Here is a 16,144-nt window from a genome sequence, read left to right as displayed (position 1 = left end):
CCTCTGGATGAACATCTGGATGAAAGCATTAGTTTCAATAGCAAGTTACATTTTCATTTCTTTTAGGTATGAAGAATTATTTGGCTCCTTATCTAGCTATAACATTTGTGTGACCAATGCAATGAAAGAGGACCTTCAAACAAACTGTAATATCAGGTACTTCGGTAATTTAAAAATTACTTGGAATTCACTTCCGTTTTTCCTTGGTTACAACAATGCTATAGACTTATGTGATCCTATTTATTATAGGGGGTATTCTGTATTTTTTTAAAAATACTTTTCAGTATCTAAGCCATTGTTCAAAGTGCTGCTCAAAATGTAATCTATTCTCACCACTATCTACTTAAAATAAATGGTTGAATCCATAAACATTTAAGCTGATACATCAACTCCAAAGACGGTTCTTTTAGGCTTGAGCTTTTCCCATTATACCTCAATGGAATGATTTCTGTTCTCTAGAATTACTAATATTTTGTTCAGCAGGATAAACAGATGTAAATTTATGACATTAATTCCTTCAAATACATCAGATACTTTATGAATGTGTACCTTTATGGCATTGTATTTTTTGTCTTAGTACCTCAGCCAAATATTCTGAGCATTATTTTAATTTTTTAAAAAGGCTGCATGGGTTAGTGCATGTGGTAATTGAGAACATAATCATATGGCACACAAATATTTCATTATCATGAGATACACAAATATTTCATTCTTAAGGGCTGGCATCTCTCCAGCCTCTATGATCCCTGAATTTATGTTTAGGGCTGGTCTTTTACAAACTGCGTAGAGTTGTATAAACTTTAATAAACAAATAAAATAAACATTCAAATATGTCTATGGAGGTTCTCTGTCCTCCAGTATAGTATAAATCCTTCCATTCCCCACCATCCAGCCAGAGCTGAATCAGCTTCTTGGATAAGAAGTGAAATGTCTTCAAAGAAAAATCAGAAAGTCCAGTTGCCTCTTGAAAAAAAAGCATCTTTGGGACATTCAAATATGTCAACTTTCAAATATGATGCTTTGGCATTATTTAGGTCTTTCACAAAATATATAGTGGTACCTCTACCTAAGAACGCCTCTACTTAAGAACTTTTCTAGATAAGAAGTGGGTGTTCAAGATTTTTTTGCCTCTACTTAAGAACCATTTTCTACTTAAGAACCCGAGCCTGAAAAAATTTCCCAGGAAATTTGAGAGTGGCACGAAGGCCCGGCCAGTTTCCTGCCATTGCCCCTGGGTTTCTCTCTCTGGCGCAGTGTATGGGAAGGCAGCCTTGCGCCAAGTGTATGGGAGGCGCATGCTCCTAGCTGCCTCAAAGTCCCTCTTTTTTTTTTAAGCCTTAAAGTTTTGGATTTTTTTGATTCCCCTCACCTCACCTTCTTCTTTCGGCAGCGACTGTCCTCCTCCTCTTCTTCCTCCTCCTCCCATCCAAATTCCGAGCTTTTATTTCTTTCCGAATGGGTTTGTACGCATTATTAGCTTTTACATTGATTCCTATGGGAAAAAATTGCTTCTACTTACAAACATTTCTATTTAAGAACCTGGTCACGGAACAAATTAAGTTCTTAAGTAGAGGTACCATTGTAGTTTGATTCCCTTGATTCCTATATCTTTTTGCCCAGGAAATCTCTGGGCTAATCTATTTAATTTTATACACATCTTTTACATTTTTTGATGAGTTCAAGTTATTATTTTTTGTTGTCTTACTCTCTTTTGAGTTTTATTGATATTATTTGAACGTTTAACCCATTGTGTTCCAGAGCAATAACCCTCTACGATAAGCCGGCATCTTTCTTTAAGGAAGCATCCCTGAGCGAACAGCACAAATTGTTCATCAGGCTCTCAAAAGACTATGCTCCTTTTAAAGCGTGAGTTAAAACTTATATTCCGTTTGTTAAAAAAACAATGAAAAAACAGGCCTACCGTATATACTTGAGTATAAGTCGCTCCGACTATAAGTCGAGGCGCCTACTTTTGCCTCAAAAACTGGGAAAATTTATAAACCCCTGTATAAGTCGAGGGTGGAAATTGCAGCGGCTACTGGTAAATTATAAAAATGGAAACCAATAAAATTACATCAATTGAGGCATCAGTAGATTAAATGTTTTAGAATATTTATTTCAAAGAAAGCCAGTAAACTAGCTCTGTAAATTTAAAAGAGGGTAAACAGGTATATATCCCCCCAAGGCAGGTATAGGCAAAAAAAATGCAAGTACCTAGGTACTTACCTCAATCCCCTGCTCCTGCTGGTTTGGATTAGTGTTAGGATACTTGACCTCTCCTTGCCTCAAAGAGATACAATTTCCCTCTATATTTACTATTACTGAACATCCAAAATATACTTAATTCTATGTATATATGCCATATGTGTAAATAAATATTACACACAGGCACACAAAAATATACTGTACATTATCTACTATATAAACTGTATGTGTATAGAGAGCTCTTGTAAAATTATATATGGTACATTCAACCTCACTTACTGTAATAGGAAAAACAAACCCAGAGTCCACTTTCTGCCACACAGTTAACCATAACCAGAACATTACACATGTCTTCAGATGTACCGGTACTTCCCTAGCTTGCACATCACTGTTAGAGCTAGGAAATGTCATGGATTGAGTAAAATGTGGTGATTCTCACTTAACAATGCTTTTGCTTAACAAATTTTGAGCTCAATTGTGGTCATAGGTCTCTGTCTGTCTGTCTGTCTTCCTTTCCTGTCTGTGCCCCCCTCCTCTCCCCTCCCCCAGTAAATTACAGAGTCAATACTGTATTGTTTTTTTATTTAAGGTTACAAAGCAAATGAAGAATCATTTTGAGTATTCTTTAAAATTTCTTCAGTGGGATCCATAGCTAATCTGGCAAAAGATTTTTCACCTGGCAAAACTTTATATTGTTGACATTAGGCACAGCCAGACAGATGTCTTAAAAGGCAAACAAACTGTCAAAAAAGTATGTTTTTTAAAAATATAATATTTTGGTTGTTGAAGTTAATTCTGCCTTGGCGCGGGGCAGCCCCCGCAGATGAGTGGCTGGCGAGGACCATGCATTCCCATCTTTGTGTCCGCTGGGGTTAAAGGAAAGTTTAGGGACCCCCGCCCCTTGGAGAAATGCTTCCATGGTGACATTCTGAGCGTTTTTGCCTCCCCGCTCCGAAAACCCGACTTCTCGGCAGCTTGCCGAGGCTGAGAGGAAAGTGATTTTAAAAGGCACTCTCAGCTTGGGGTTTTCTCCCCGCTGAAATGTTTCTCTCGCCACTGACAAATTGCTCGCCCGCCGCCCTCAACACCCGCTTTGTCCTCGACCCGGCAGAAGAAAATCGCGTCCTTTCCTGTCGCTCTCTTCCCGAGAGGTGGGGGGGGGGTATTGAGAAGACAGCGCTAAACAGGAAAAAAGCCATTTGGCTAGGGGGTGGATTCTTGCTTTTAACCGGGCAGTTGCCGCTTCTTTCAAGCTGAAGCAAAGGCAGACGGCTGTCTTTCCCTAAGCCGCTTCCTGGAGACCGCTAAGGATATCGCTCTGGGAGAGGGGGCAACTGCCTGGTTAAAGCAAGAATCCACCCCCTAGCCAAACAGCTTTTTTCCTGTTTAGTGCGGCGTTTGAGCGCTAAACAGGAAAAAAGCCGTTTGGCTAGGGGGTGGATTCTTGCTTCTTAACCGGACAGTTGCCGCTTCTTTCAAGCTGAAGCAAAGGCAGACGGCTGTCTTTCCCTAAGCCGCTTGCGTCCTCTTGTGGTGACTTGTCAGTCACCTGAGTATAAGTCGAGGTCGGGTTTTTCAGCCCATTTTTTGGGCTAAAAAACTTCACTTATACTCGAGTATATACGGTAATTTGAAAACTGCCTCTACTTCTAGGTTTTGTGTCTTTTTAATATAGTAGCATGTTTGCATGTAGTTGTTCTGACCCAGCTTCCCAAACACAACAAATCCTCTGAAATTAGCTCAAAGATTCCTTTATTAGAAGCTCCGGCAGCCCCGGAAAAAAGTTTCTGTCTCAATGCAAGCTAACAAGTCTGTGCAGCAGGGAAATGAATTATTGTCTGCCACATCTATTCATCTCCACCCATTGCCTTTTATCCCCAGAGCTAGGGTGGGGCTTTGCTTGCAGTGATGCCTCTTCCATCCCAAGGACCGGCCCATAGATTTCCACTGCTCTCCTCTCCTCTGCCTTCTGCACATCCTTGCACTGGGCCCAGCTGTTCCACAGCCCAGACTGTGTCTCTCTCTCTCTCTCCCTCTGCCAACTCTGTTCCTTCTTCCCCCTCGGAGCTCTCAGGTTGTCTTGACCCCGTCCCTGACTCCCACGCCACCTCCTCCTCATCTGGTTCGGCTGCTGGAAGGGCCGGTGGCCAACAGGCCATAATAGTATTCCTCCACTTATGACCACACTTGAGACTGGAACTCCCATTGCTGAAGGGTCATTAAATGAAACATAGAAACATAGAAGATTGACGGCAGAAAAAGATCTCCTGGTCCATCTAGTCTGCCCTTATACTATTTCCTGTACAGTGATCCCTCGAGTTTCGCGATCTCGATGTTCGCTAAACGCTATATCGCGATTTTTCAACCCGGAAGTAAAAAACACCATCTGCGCATGCGCGCCCTTTTTTTCTATGGCCACGCATGCGTAGGTGGTGGAGTTTGCGTTCCCCGCCGGGCAGATCAGCTGCTGGGCGGCTTCCCTGGGTCTTCCCCCTCTTGCTGGCGGGAGGGCGAGCGGCGGGCATCAGCGAGGAGCCGGGGTTTCCCCTTTGCGTGGGCGGCCGGTAAGACCCCAGCGCCGCTTCACAGCTGGGAAGCGGTGCAAGCGAACGGCGTGGGCGGGCGAAGGGCGGGTGCGCGGGCAGGCAGGCGGCGGACAAGCGGCGGGCGCGGCAGCAGCGAGGAGTGGGCGGCCGGTAAGACCCCCAGCGCCGCTTCCCAGGTGGGAAGCGGCGCGAGCGAACGGCGTGGGCGGGCAAAGTGCGGGCGAGCTGGGGGCGCGCGGGCAGGCAGGCGGCGGACAAGCGGCGGGCGCGGCAGCAGCGAGGAGTTTGCGTGGGCAGCGGGGAAACCCCAATCTTCGGCTCCTCGCTGCTGCGGCGATAGTAAAAACACCATCTGCGCATGCGCAGATGGTGTTTTTACTTCCGCACCGCTACTTCGCGAAAAATCGATCATCGCGAGGGGTCCTGGAACGGAACCCTCGCGATAATGGAGGGATCACTGTATTTTATTTTAGGATGGATCTATGTTTATCCCAGGCATGTTTAAATTCAGTTACTGTGGATTGACCAACCACGTTTGCTGGACGTTTGTTCCAAGGATCTACTACTCTTTCAGTCAAATAATATTTTCTCATGTTGCTTTTGATCTTTCCCCCAACTAAGTTCAGGTTGTGTCTCCTTGTTCTTGTGTTCACTTTCCTATTAAAAACACTTCCCTCTTGAACCTTATTTAACCCTTTAACATATTTAAATGAATTATGCGACTGCACCCAATTTTATGGTATTTTTTTTGCTATTAAGCAAAATCACATGGTCATTAAGTGAATTTGGCTTCTCCAGTCATTTGGCTTGTTGGAAGTCGGCTTGGAAGATCACATGAGAACACCAGAACACTGCCACCATCATAGGTGCATGCCAGTAGCCTAGTGCCCGAATCTTGATTATTTGATAGTGAAAATCCTGCAACCATTGTAAGTGTAGGGACCGGTTGGCTGTCTTATACTGTATAAGTCTTAATGCTATTGCTGTTGTTATACATAGATAACAAAAGGATGCAAATCATTTGGTTCTTTGTAACACTGGAATGGACATGGGGAGTGATTGCCAATGAATGGGTGGCTCTTTCTTCCGGTATGAATGTTCATCTCTGCCGGATATCCCCTCCATTAACACATTAATAAGCTTGAAACCTTGACTCTAAGATGATGCCCTTGCTGTGTTAATCTACCTTAGGCCCAAATTAGGGTGATTCTCTGAATCTCCCAAATGGTTCACCCACGTAAATGGGTTAATGCTGCTATGTGGAGAGCTCTGTTTCACTTCACCTGTCCTGAGAGTTGTTTGTTTTATACAGTCTATGTGTGCATTTGCCATGAACATTCCTTGGTTGTTTTTTCTTCTTCTCAGGGTGGAATCCTTCCCTCCAGATCATGTTGAAAGATCTGCCTTTACCCAGTTTGATGCCATCAGTAGGAAAACCACACACTGTCTTGACCGACCAGCTCTCCTTATTAGCAGCACCAGTTGGACAGGTCTGATTCTATATCTTGTCATTTAAATAAGCCATGCTTAGTTAAATAAAGCACTTAGCTGAACAGCATGCTAGATCCCACCACAAACCAACTCAAACCAACCAACCCAACCAAACCAAACCAAACCCATCGTGGATTAGGACAGTATATGGCTCCAAGTATAATCTTTGAAAGAGTCTGTACAGTCATCTCAGGATTTTGTGGTGATTCTGGACCATTCTGCTCTTTGTGGCAAGAGGATTAAAAATAAGTTTTATAATTGTTGTCCATCCTCTCTTGCCTTAGTTGGCATGCAAATATAATGATAAAATACAAACTTAACTATAGAATTCATATAGCCATTGCTAAGATCGCTTGGCTGTGTTTTCCATGTATATTTCAAGATTACAGTGTGAATTTAAAGATTTAAAGTTTAAAATGTTGGTATCGCTGAGTGACTTGGTCCAATGGCTGTATGTCTGAGCTGTTCTGAACTGACACATGCAACAAAACAATTCCTTTCTCATACGCATCATTCCCCACACTCAAAAAAGCAGCAACTTTTCTTGGTGGATTTTAATCCCTATCTAAAGACGGGAATTAAGTCTGATTTGAATATCCAGGGGGGCGTAAACATCCTCAAATACCAATTTGCCTCATCAAAATTGAAATGTAGGTTTTCTTTTAAAAATTTCTGGCTCATAAAAGATTTGTTAGCAGATCTGGCCATTTTGTCTAAGCAGACATAAGATGGCAGTTTTTCAGTTGCATCAGTTATACTATATTTCCATTTGATGGAGGTGAATTTGGATGTTTCTCCTTGGGCCTCTCAGATAAAATCAGACACCACCTAATTGCTCTTAAGATATAGTGTATAGAGCAACTTTCTTCAGTTGATAATCTCCGTAGGTTTTGGGATTATCATTCCCAACTTTTTCAGAAAGCATGATCAAACCATGATGTTTGTATAATAAAGCATTTATAACTATGATGTTTGTATAATAAATTCTGGTTCTTTTCTTTTTTCAAGAGGATGAAGATTTTTCCATTCTGTTAGAGGCTTTAAAAGGTGAGCTACCAAGAAACCTTTTAGTGTTTTTTTTTTAAAGCCAGCCATCTTCATGGTGAATGAATAGGTGTTAAGAGCAGGTGGTTTGGATGAACTTTCCTGTCTGATATTTGTCTGGCTCTGGTAGTAAAATAGGCTTCCAAAGGCCCAAAGTTGTAATAATGTGCTTTATAACATTCTCACCGGAGTTTTTGTTCTTTTCATTTTGCAAGCCATACTGCAGCCAAATCTGATGTATAAATTGAGCTGGATCCTTTTCCTAACCTTAGTCCTCTTCTCGGTGTGAAGGAAGATCAATTCCAAAGATGTTATCTTATAAATGGGAGGGACAACAGGGCTGCCTTTGGCTATTTCTGACCCCACTTCACCCCGCACCGATATCTTAAAATAGCACCCCCCCATTTGGCATGAGGCCATCATTTCCAGTCAGCCTGTTGGTTGGCTTTTAGGGGCATCATAGTCAGGCAAGGATCTCCTGTCGCTGCTGCCACCGGTGCGGTTGCATGCGCAGTTCCGCGTGACTGGTGGGCGGGCACAAGTGCCCTTGAGGGATTTGGCTTCGGAGAGGGGCAGCATACAAATCTAATTAATAATAATGATGATGATGATGATAATAATAATAATAATAATAATAATATAATTATTATATATAATACTAATTATATATATACTAATAATAATTGTTATTGTTATTGTTGTTTTGTTGTTGTTGTTGTTGTTGTTATTATTATTATTATTATTACTACTACTACTATTACTATTATATGTGCAAGAAGCCAAATCTCATGCAAGGACGCTCATGAGATTTTGTCGACTTTTGGTGGGTTTTTTTGCATGCGCAGAAGCATCACCGAAAATCTGCAAAATCTCGTGCCCACGAGCGTCCTTGCGTGAGATTTGGCCTGCCCGCCTGCCCACCTGTCGTGCAGAGCTGCATGTGCAGCTCCCTTTTTGCTACCACTCTGTAGAGTGGCCTGTACCAGTAGGAACCCCCGTACTGATCATAGTCATAGTCCCCTCTGACTCACTAGGGTAGGGGGTCTCCCCCACGGAAATGCACGGAAAAACTCAAACTCAATCCAGACAAGACGGAGTGGCTGTGGGTGTTGCCTCCCAAGGACAATTCCATCTGTCCGTCCATTACCCTGGGGGGGGAACTACTGACCCCCTCAGAGAGGGTGCGCAACTTGGGCATCCTCCTCGACCCACAGCTGACATTGGAACATCATCTTTCGGCTGTGGCGAGGAGGGCGTTTGCCCAGGTTCACCTGGTGCACCAGTTGCGGCCCTATTTGGACAGGGAGTCATTGCTCACAGTCACTCATGCCCTTATCACCTCGAGGTTTGATTACTGCAACGCTCTCTACATGGGGCTACCTCTGAAAACTGTTCGGAAACTTCAGATCATGCAGAACGCAGCCGCGAGAGCCATCGTGGGGCTTCCCAGATTCGCCCACATTTCTACAACACTCCGTGGCCTGCATTGGCTGCCGATCAGTTTCCGGTCACAATTCAAAGTGTTGGTCATGACCTTTAAAGCCCTACATGGCGTTGGACCAGAATACCTCCGGAACCGCCTACTACCGCACGAATCCCAGCGGCCGATAAGGTCCCACAGAGTTGGCCTTCTCCGGGTCCCGTCGACTAAACAATGTTGTCTGGCCGGCCCCAGGGGAAGAGCCTTCTCTGTGGCGGCCCCGGCCCTCTGGAATCAACTCCCCCCGGAGATTAGAACTGCTCCCATCCTCCTTGTCTTCCGTAAACTACTTAAGACCCATCTATACCGCCAGGCATGGGGGATTTGAGACACCTTTTCCTCCAGGCTTATTATAATTTATGTTTGGTATGTATGTGCTGTTTGGTTTTTTAAATTGATAGGGTTTTTAGCTTTTTCTTAATATTAGATTTGTGCCTGTACAATATTGTTTTATCGCTTGTTGTGAGCCGCCCCGAGTCTTCGGAGAGGGGCGGCATACAAATCTAATAAATTATTATTATTATTATTATTATTATTATTATTATTATTATTATTATTCCGCCTCAAATTCCAACAATAAAGGCAGTCCTCAATTTACAAACATTCCTTTACTGACCATTTGAAACTGCAATGGCACTGAAAAAACTGTTGCAGCATCCTTGTGGTCACATGATCAAAATATGGATACTTGGTAGAAGGCCATTATTTATGACGATTGCCGAGGTCATGTGAGCACTGTTTATAACCTTCCCAGTTGGTTTCCGACAAGCAGTCAGTGGGAGAAGCTTATGAGGCTGTGGGTTCGATCCTAGGTAGAGGCAGAGATTTCTATCTTGGCACAATGAGAATACAGTATATCTTCTGAACAAGGCTCTATATTGGTGGCAAGAAGAGCCTCCGGTCATTAAAGCATTCTGCTAGCTCCATTCAGTTGCCCAGGCTCTACCCCGCAAGGGATGATGGGATCGTTGAAAGAAAGAACATGATTCGTTTAATGACTGCATGATTCACTTGACCAAGTGATTCAGTTAACCGTGGTCAAAAAAGCTTGTAAAATGGAGCAGAACTCACTTAAGAAGGGCCATGCTTAGTAGTGAAAATTTTGGCCTCAGTTGTAAGTGTGAGCTGAGGACTGCCTTTCATTGAGTTTGTGCGTGTGTGAGAGAGAGAGAGAGAAAGAGAGAGAGAGAGAGAGACTTGCAATATCTGGTTAGTATGTTGTTATCACTGCAACAATTTTGTAGATTGAATGCTTTTGAAAAGCGTAGAAAGAAAAAGCTCACAGAAGAGCTGTTCAGACTTTCCAATTTTGGTGCTCCCTAAAATTTGGCACCTTAGAACCTGCCCTGTAGAATGCTGTATTAATCCTCTTTTCCTTTTTGTCTCCCTATGCAAGAAAACAGAATTTATAGCACCATAGTAATTGCACTTAGACTTATATATCATTTCACAGTGCTTTACAATCCTCTCTAAACAGTTTACAGAGAGTCAGCCTATTGCCCCCAACCAGCCCTCACTTTACCCACTCGGAAGGAAAGAAGGCTGAGTTAAGCTTGGATTGCGCATGTGCCGAATTGGTTTCTAGGCATTTCACCTCTGGCTCCGTATTAATATATAATGTAAAGGGTTTTCTCTCCCTTAAAAAGACTATAAATCCTTCTTAGGAAAAAAATAGGAGGTACAGGAATCTACGGGCATCAAAGAGAATTTGAAGATTTACGATTTCAAGCAAAGACGGAGGTGCTTTCGCTGTAACAAGGAAGTGATAAGTGAGTACAATAAATCTTAAAATGGCGGAGGGAGGGAAAAAAGAAGACGCTTCCAGCTTAGCGAACATTGAAAAAAAACTGGATAAATTGCTGGACATTTGTTCTGGATTTGAGCAGAGATTTATTAAAGTAGAAACTTCAATGGGTGAGCTGGTTTCAGAAGTAAAGCAAATTAAAAAGGAGGAGGAATCCTCTGCTGGAAAGATACAGAAAGTTGAAAAACAAGTGAAGGATCACGATGGAATAATAAAACAAATGAATGATAGAATTGCTAATCTGGAGGACCATCAGAGAAGAAGGAATTTGCATCTACGTGGGTTCAGAATGGATTCTGCCTCTGATTCAAAGTTAACAGAAGCAGTCTGCGCTTGGTTAAATAAACAGACAGGCGTACAAGTCAGCTTGGAAGATTTATTGCGAGTTCACTGGGCGGCACCAAGAAGAGACGGGAGGCAGAGAGACATAGTTGTGGCTTTCCTCAGTGAAAAAAAAGCAGAGATGATTTATAAATCTTTGAAGACTTCTACGAGCCTTAAACAAGACGAAAATGAGATAAGGGTTCTGAGGGATCTTTCCTGGGAAACTCTGAGAGCGAGAGCTGTTTTGAAACCAATTGCAAACTGGTTATATCAAAGTGGAACCAGATTTAGCTGGGGCTACCCAGTGGCTATCTTGGTGTTCCAGGAAAATAAAATGTACAGAGCACGTTCATTGGAGGAGGGAAAGGCTTTATTGGATCAACTGGGGATTAAGTTTGATGAAACTGGAGCACTAGCACATGAAGGAGAAGAGGCTTTTGATGGTCGGAGTACCCCAGACGAGGAGGAAAGACGAAGGGAAGAGCAGCTGAAGGAGTTAACCGGGCAGGTGGAGGCCATCAGAAAGGAGCAGAGAAAAACACGGGCTCTGCGTGAGAAGAGCCAGAAAGTGATGGTGTTTGGTCTCCTTGTCTTGTTGTGAAAAAAAAAAGAAAAAGAAAAAAAATTTATTACTACTATTATTATTATTATTATTTTTCTTGGAGATGCCTTGGGATTCTTGTATATTTGTCATTCAGTGGGGGAAGTCTAAGGGGGAAAAAAGGGGGTTAAAGAAGTTAAAATTAAACAAGGAATTATTTAAAGGAGAAAGGAGGGGGGGAGATTTCTCTTTATTACAATTAAAAAGGGTTGAAAGAGGAGCTAGTTGAGTGAGAACGCAATCCAGATAATGTGCCTCATGAATGGGCAAGGATTTTTCTTGTCTTCTCCCCACTTGGTGGGGGGGAGCACGGGGGTAGGCACGTTGGGGGGGGTAATAGGGGTAAAGAAAGGGGAAAAAAATAAACCAAGGGCAAAACAAGAGGGGGAAAGGGTGATTTTGGTATATTATGATGGAGTGTAAGATAATGGCTTTAAATGTGAATGGTTTGGGATCGGATTTGAAACGTTTTAGGATATTAAGGATGGCTAAGCAATATAAGGTGGATATTATGATTTTGACAGAAACACATAAAAGACGGGGAGGAGGGGATAAATTGATTAATGATAGAAATTGGAAATGGGTGTTTGAATCTAGAGGAACACAAAACAGCCGAGGCACAGCGATTCTGATTCATCAGAGGGTTAATTTTGAAGAGGTTGGAATTCAGAAAGATAGAGAAGGAAGGTGGATATTTGTTAAAGGGAAAATAAATCAAAAGAAGCTGACATTAACAGCAATTTATGCCCCAAATGTGAAAACAAAACAATTTATAATAAATACTAAGAGGAAGTTAGACAACTTTATGGAGGGCTCAACTTTTTTGGCAGGAGATTTTAATATGCAATTAACAAATGGGACTGCAAATAGCAGGATGTTACATTTAAACAGACTTAATATGGTGGATCTTCATGCAGATATTTTAAAGGTGACTGGGGCACGTACTTGTCCACCTGTCTGGGAAGAGTTTGATCTGGTGACACCTGATGAAGTGGACAAGGCCATTGGAGCTGTGAGTTCCGCCACCTGTTTACTGGATCCGTGTCCCTCCTGGTTGGTCTCGACCGGCAGGGAGGTGTCACGGAGCTGGGCCCAGGAGATTACCAACGCTTCCTTGGGGAGGGGAGTTTTTCCAACACTCTATAAAGAAGCGCTCGTGCGCCCCCTCCTCAAGAAGCCTTCCCTGGACCCAGCCCTACTTAATAACTATCGTCCAGTCTCCAACCTTCCCTTTATGGGGAAGGTTGTTGAGAAGGTGGTGGCACTCCAGCTCCAGCGGTCCTTGGAAGAAGCCGATTATCTAGGTCCCCAGCAGTCGGGTTTCAGGCCCGGTTACAGCACGGAAACCGCTTTGGTCGCGTTGATGGATGATTTCTGGCGGGCCCGGGACAGGGGTTTATCCTCTGTCCTGGTGCTCCTCGACCTCTCAGCGGCTTTCGATACCATCGACCATGGTATCCTTCTGCGCCGGCTGGAGGGGTTGGGGGTGGGAGGCACTGTTCTTCAGTGGTTCTCCTCCTACCTCTCTAGCCGGTCGCAGTCGGTGTTAGTGGGGGGTCAGAGGTCGGCTCCGAGGTCTCTCCCTTGTGGGGTGCCTCAGGGGTCGGTCCTCTCCCCCCTACTATTCAACATCTACATGAAACCGCTGGGTGAGATCATCCAAGGACATGGGGTGAGGTATCATCAATATGCTGATGATACCCAGCTTTACATCTCCACCCCATGCCCAGTCAATGAAGCGGTGGAAGTGATGTGCCGGTGCCTGGAGGCTGTTGGGGCCTGGATGGGTGTCAACAGACTGAAACTCAACCCGGATAAGACGGAGTGGCTGTGGATTTTGCCTCCCAAGGACAATCCCACCTGTCCGTCCATTACCCTGGGGGGGGGGAATTATTGACCCCCTCAGAGAGTGTCCGCAACTTGGGCGTCCTCCTCGATCCACAGCTCACATTAGAAAACCATCTCTCAGCTGTGGCGAGGGGGGCGTTTGCCCAGGTTCGCCTGGTGCACCAGTTGCGGCCCTATCTGGACCGGGACTCATTGCTCACAGTCACTCATGCCCTCGTCACCTCGAGGTTCGACTACTGTAATGCTCTCTACATGGGGATACCTTTGAAAAGTGTTCGGAAACTTCAGATCGTGCAAAATGCAGCTGCGAGAAAGCAGTCGTGGGCTTACCTAGGTATGCCCATGTTTCACCATCACTCTGCAGTCTGCATTGGCTGCCAATCAATTTCCGGTCACAATTCAAAGTGTTGGTTATGACCTTTAAAGCCCTTCATGGCATTGGACCAGAATATCTCCAAGACCGCCTCCTGCCGCACGAATCCCAGCGACCGATTAGGTCCCACAGAGTGGGCCTTCTCCGGGTCCCGTCAACTAAACAATGTCGGTTGGCGGGCCCCAGGGGAAGAGCCTTCTCTGTGGCGGCACCGGCTCTCTGGAACCAACTCCCTCCGGAGATTAGAACTGCCCCTACTCTCCTTGCCTTCCGTAAACTCCTTAAAATCCACCTTTGCCGTCAGGCATGGGGGAATTGAAACATCTCCCCCTGGGCATGTTTAATTTATACATGGTATGCTTGTGTGTGTGTCTGTTAGTTTATGGGTTTTTTTAAAATTTCTAAATATTTTAATTAATTGCATTATTTATGATTTGTTTCACTTGTTGTGAGCCGCCCCGAGTCTTCGGAGAGGGGCGGCATACAAATCCAAATAATAAATAAATAATAAATAAATAAATAAATAAACAGAGCTACATATTATTCAGCAAGATATCATACATTTAGCTGCATAGACTACATATTAATGAATAGGGGAGGCAATATACAAGTTAAAAAAGTAGACATTAAAAGTATATGGATATCAGATCATGCCCCACTATTGGCAGAATTGGAAATAGGTCAGGAACGTAATCAAAGAATTTGGAGATATAATGCAGTTGTAACTGCTAGGGAACAAGATAAAGAGAAATTGCAAACAGAGTTATCTGAATATTTTAGAATTAATGATGTGGGTGATATTAAACAATCAGTTGTGTGGGATGCATGTAAGGCCTTCATGAGGGGACAATGTATATGTATGGAAGCAGATATTAGGAAGAGGTGGGGTAGAGAGAGGGAAAGGAAGATAAGGGAAATAGATTTGATACAAGAGCAGTTAAGATTAACTAAAAGTAGAGATTGGAATAGTTTATTGAAATTGAAAAAGAAACAATTGATGGTGTATGATGAGATCAAATGGAACAAGATGAGAATGGCGATGCGACAAAAAATACAGAGTTGGGGGACAAGATCAATGCAGCAAATGGCGAGATATCTGAAGAAGAGGAAAGAAAAATCATGTATTTTAGCATTGAGGGACACTAGTGGAGTGGTTAGATATGGTAATGACCAGTTAGAGAAGATAATGAGGAAATATTATGAAGATTTGTATAAAGAGGAGCAAGTGAAGATAGGAGTCCTCAAGGTTGGGAAAATAGTAAGTGAAGAAAATAAACAAATTTTGAATGCAGAAATTACACAAGATGAAATTGCTAGAGTAATTAAAGGGTTAAAACAAGCCAAAGCACCGGGCCCGGATGGGTTTATTTATTTATTTTATTTATTTATTATTTAGATTTGTATGCCGCCCCTCTCCGAATTACAGGGGAATTCTATAAAACCTATGTGAATGTGTTGTTGCCGCATTTGGGGAAATTGTTCAATAATATATTGTTAAATCATGATATCCCGCAGACATGGAAGCTTTCAGAAATTGTTACCATTCCGAAGATGGGTCGAGATTTAAGAGAGCCTGGGTCTTACCGATCAGTTTGGCAAATCAGGATTATAAAATATTTATGAAAATACTGGCAAATAGATTAGAAAATATTTTACCAAAAATAATTGAAGAGGATCAATATGGATTCGTGAAGGGAAGGAAAATAAGTGAACCAATTAGAAATGTAATGAATGTGATGCACCATGCTACCGCTACTAAAAGGAAATTGGGAATTTTGAAATTAGATGTTTATAAAGCGTTTGATAAAGTTAACCATAGCTATTTATATAAATTATGTAATGAACTAAATATGGGGGGGAAATTTTGTGAAACTATAAAAGAGATTTATAAAGGAAATGAAGCATATATAAGAGTGAATGGACAAAGAACGCAGAGTATTAAAATATTAAACGGCACCAAGCAGGGATGCCCTTTATCTCCAAAATTGTTTGTAATAGCAATAGAGATCTTAGCTAATAAGATAAGACAAGATAACACTTGGGCAGGATATAGAATAGGGGAATTAGAAATGAAAATAAATTTATTTGCAGACGATGCAATTATATTGACCCAGACCCCGATGGAGATGATTAAAGGTATAATAAATATTTTACAAGAGTTTAAGCAGGAATCGGGACTGTCGGTTAATATGGAAAAATCAGAGATTATGTGTTTAAATACAGATCCGAGAGAACAGATAGAAATCAGGAAAGAATCAGGGTTGAAATTAGGACTCAAAAAAATAAAATATTTGGGAATTTGGTTATTGAAAAATCCAGCGAAAATTGAAGAGATTAATTATAGATTAATATGGAGGAAAATGTTGAAACAGATGAGGAGCTGGAAAGATAAAAAGCTAAGGAGACTCTCTAAAATAAGAGCTTTAAA

General features: G+C 42.6%; 1 protein-coding gene across 1 annotated transcript in view; it reads left to right on the top strand.

Moving 5' to 3' along the window:
* The window catches only part of LOC139155659 (chitobiosyldiphosphodolichol beta-mannosyltransferase-like), a 52,365-nt gene that overhangs the window by 19,191 nt on the left and 17,030 nt on the right, over nucleotides 1-16,144 (top strand). Inside the window, exons 5-8 of the mRNA XM_070730888.1 lie at nucleotides 67-156; nucleotides 1,759-1,866; nucleotides 6,117-6,241; nucleotides 7,251-7,289. Coding sequence (XP_070586989.1) covers nucleotides 67-156; nucleotides 1,759-1,866; nucleotides 6,117-6,241; nucleotides 7,251-7,289 — 362 coding nt within the window. The remainder of the gene's footprint in view (nucleotides 1-66; nucleotides 157-1,758; nucleotides 1,867-6,116; nucleotides 6,242-7,250; nucleotides 7,290-16,144) is intronic.

Source organism: Erythrolamprus reginae, unplaced genomic scaffold (genome assembly GCF_031021105.1).
Source record: "Erythrolamprus reginae isolate rEryReg1 unplaced genomic scaffold, rEryReg1.hap1 H_40, whole genome shotgun sequence".
Classification (NCBI taxonomy): domain Eukaryota; kingdom Metazoa; phylum Chordata; class Lepidosauria; order Squamata; family Dipsadidae; genus Erythrolamprus; species Erythrolamprus reginae.
The sequence above is the reverse complement of the archived record's forward strand: the minus strand, read 5'-3'. Positions and strand labels throughout refer to the sequence as shown.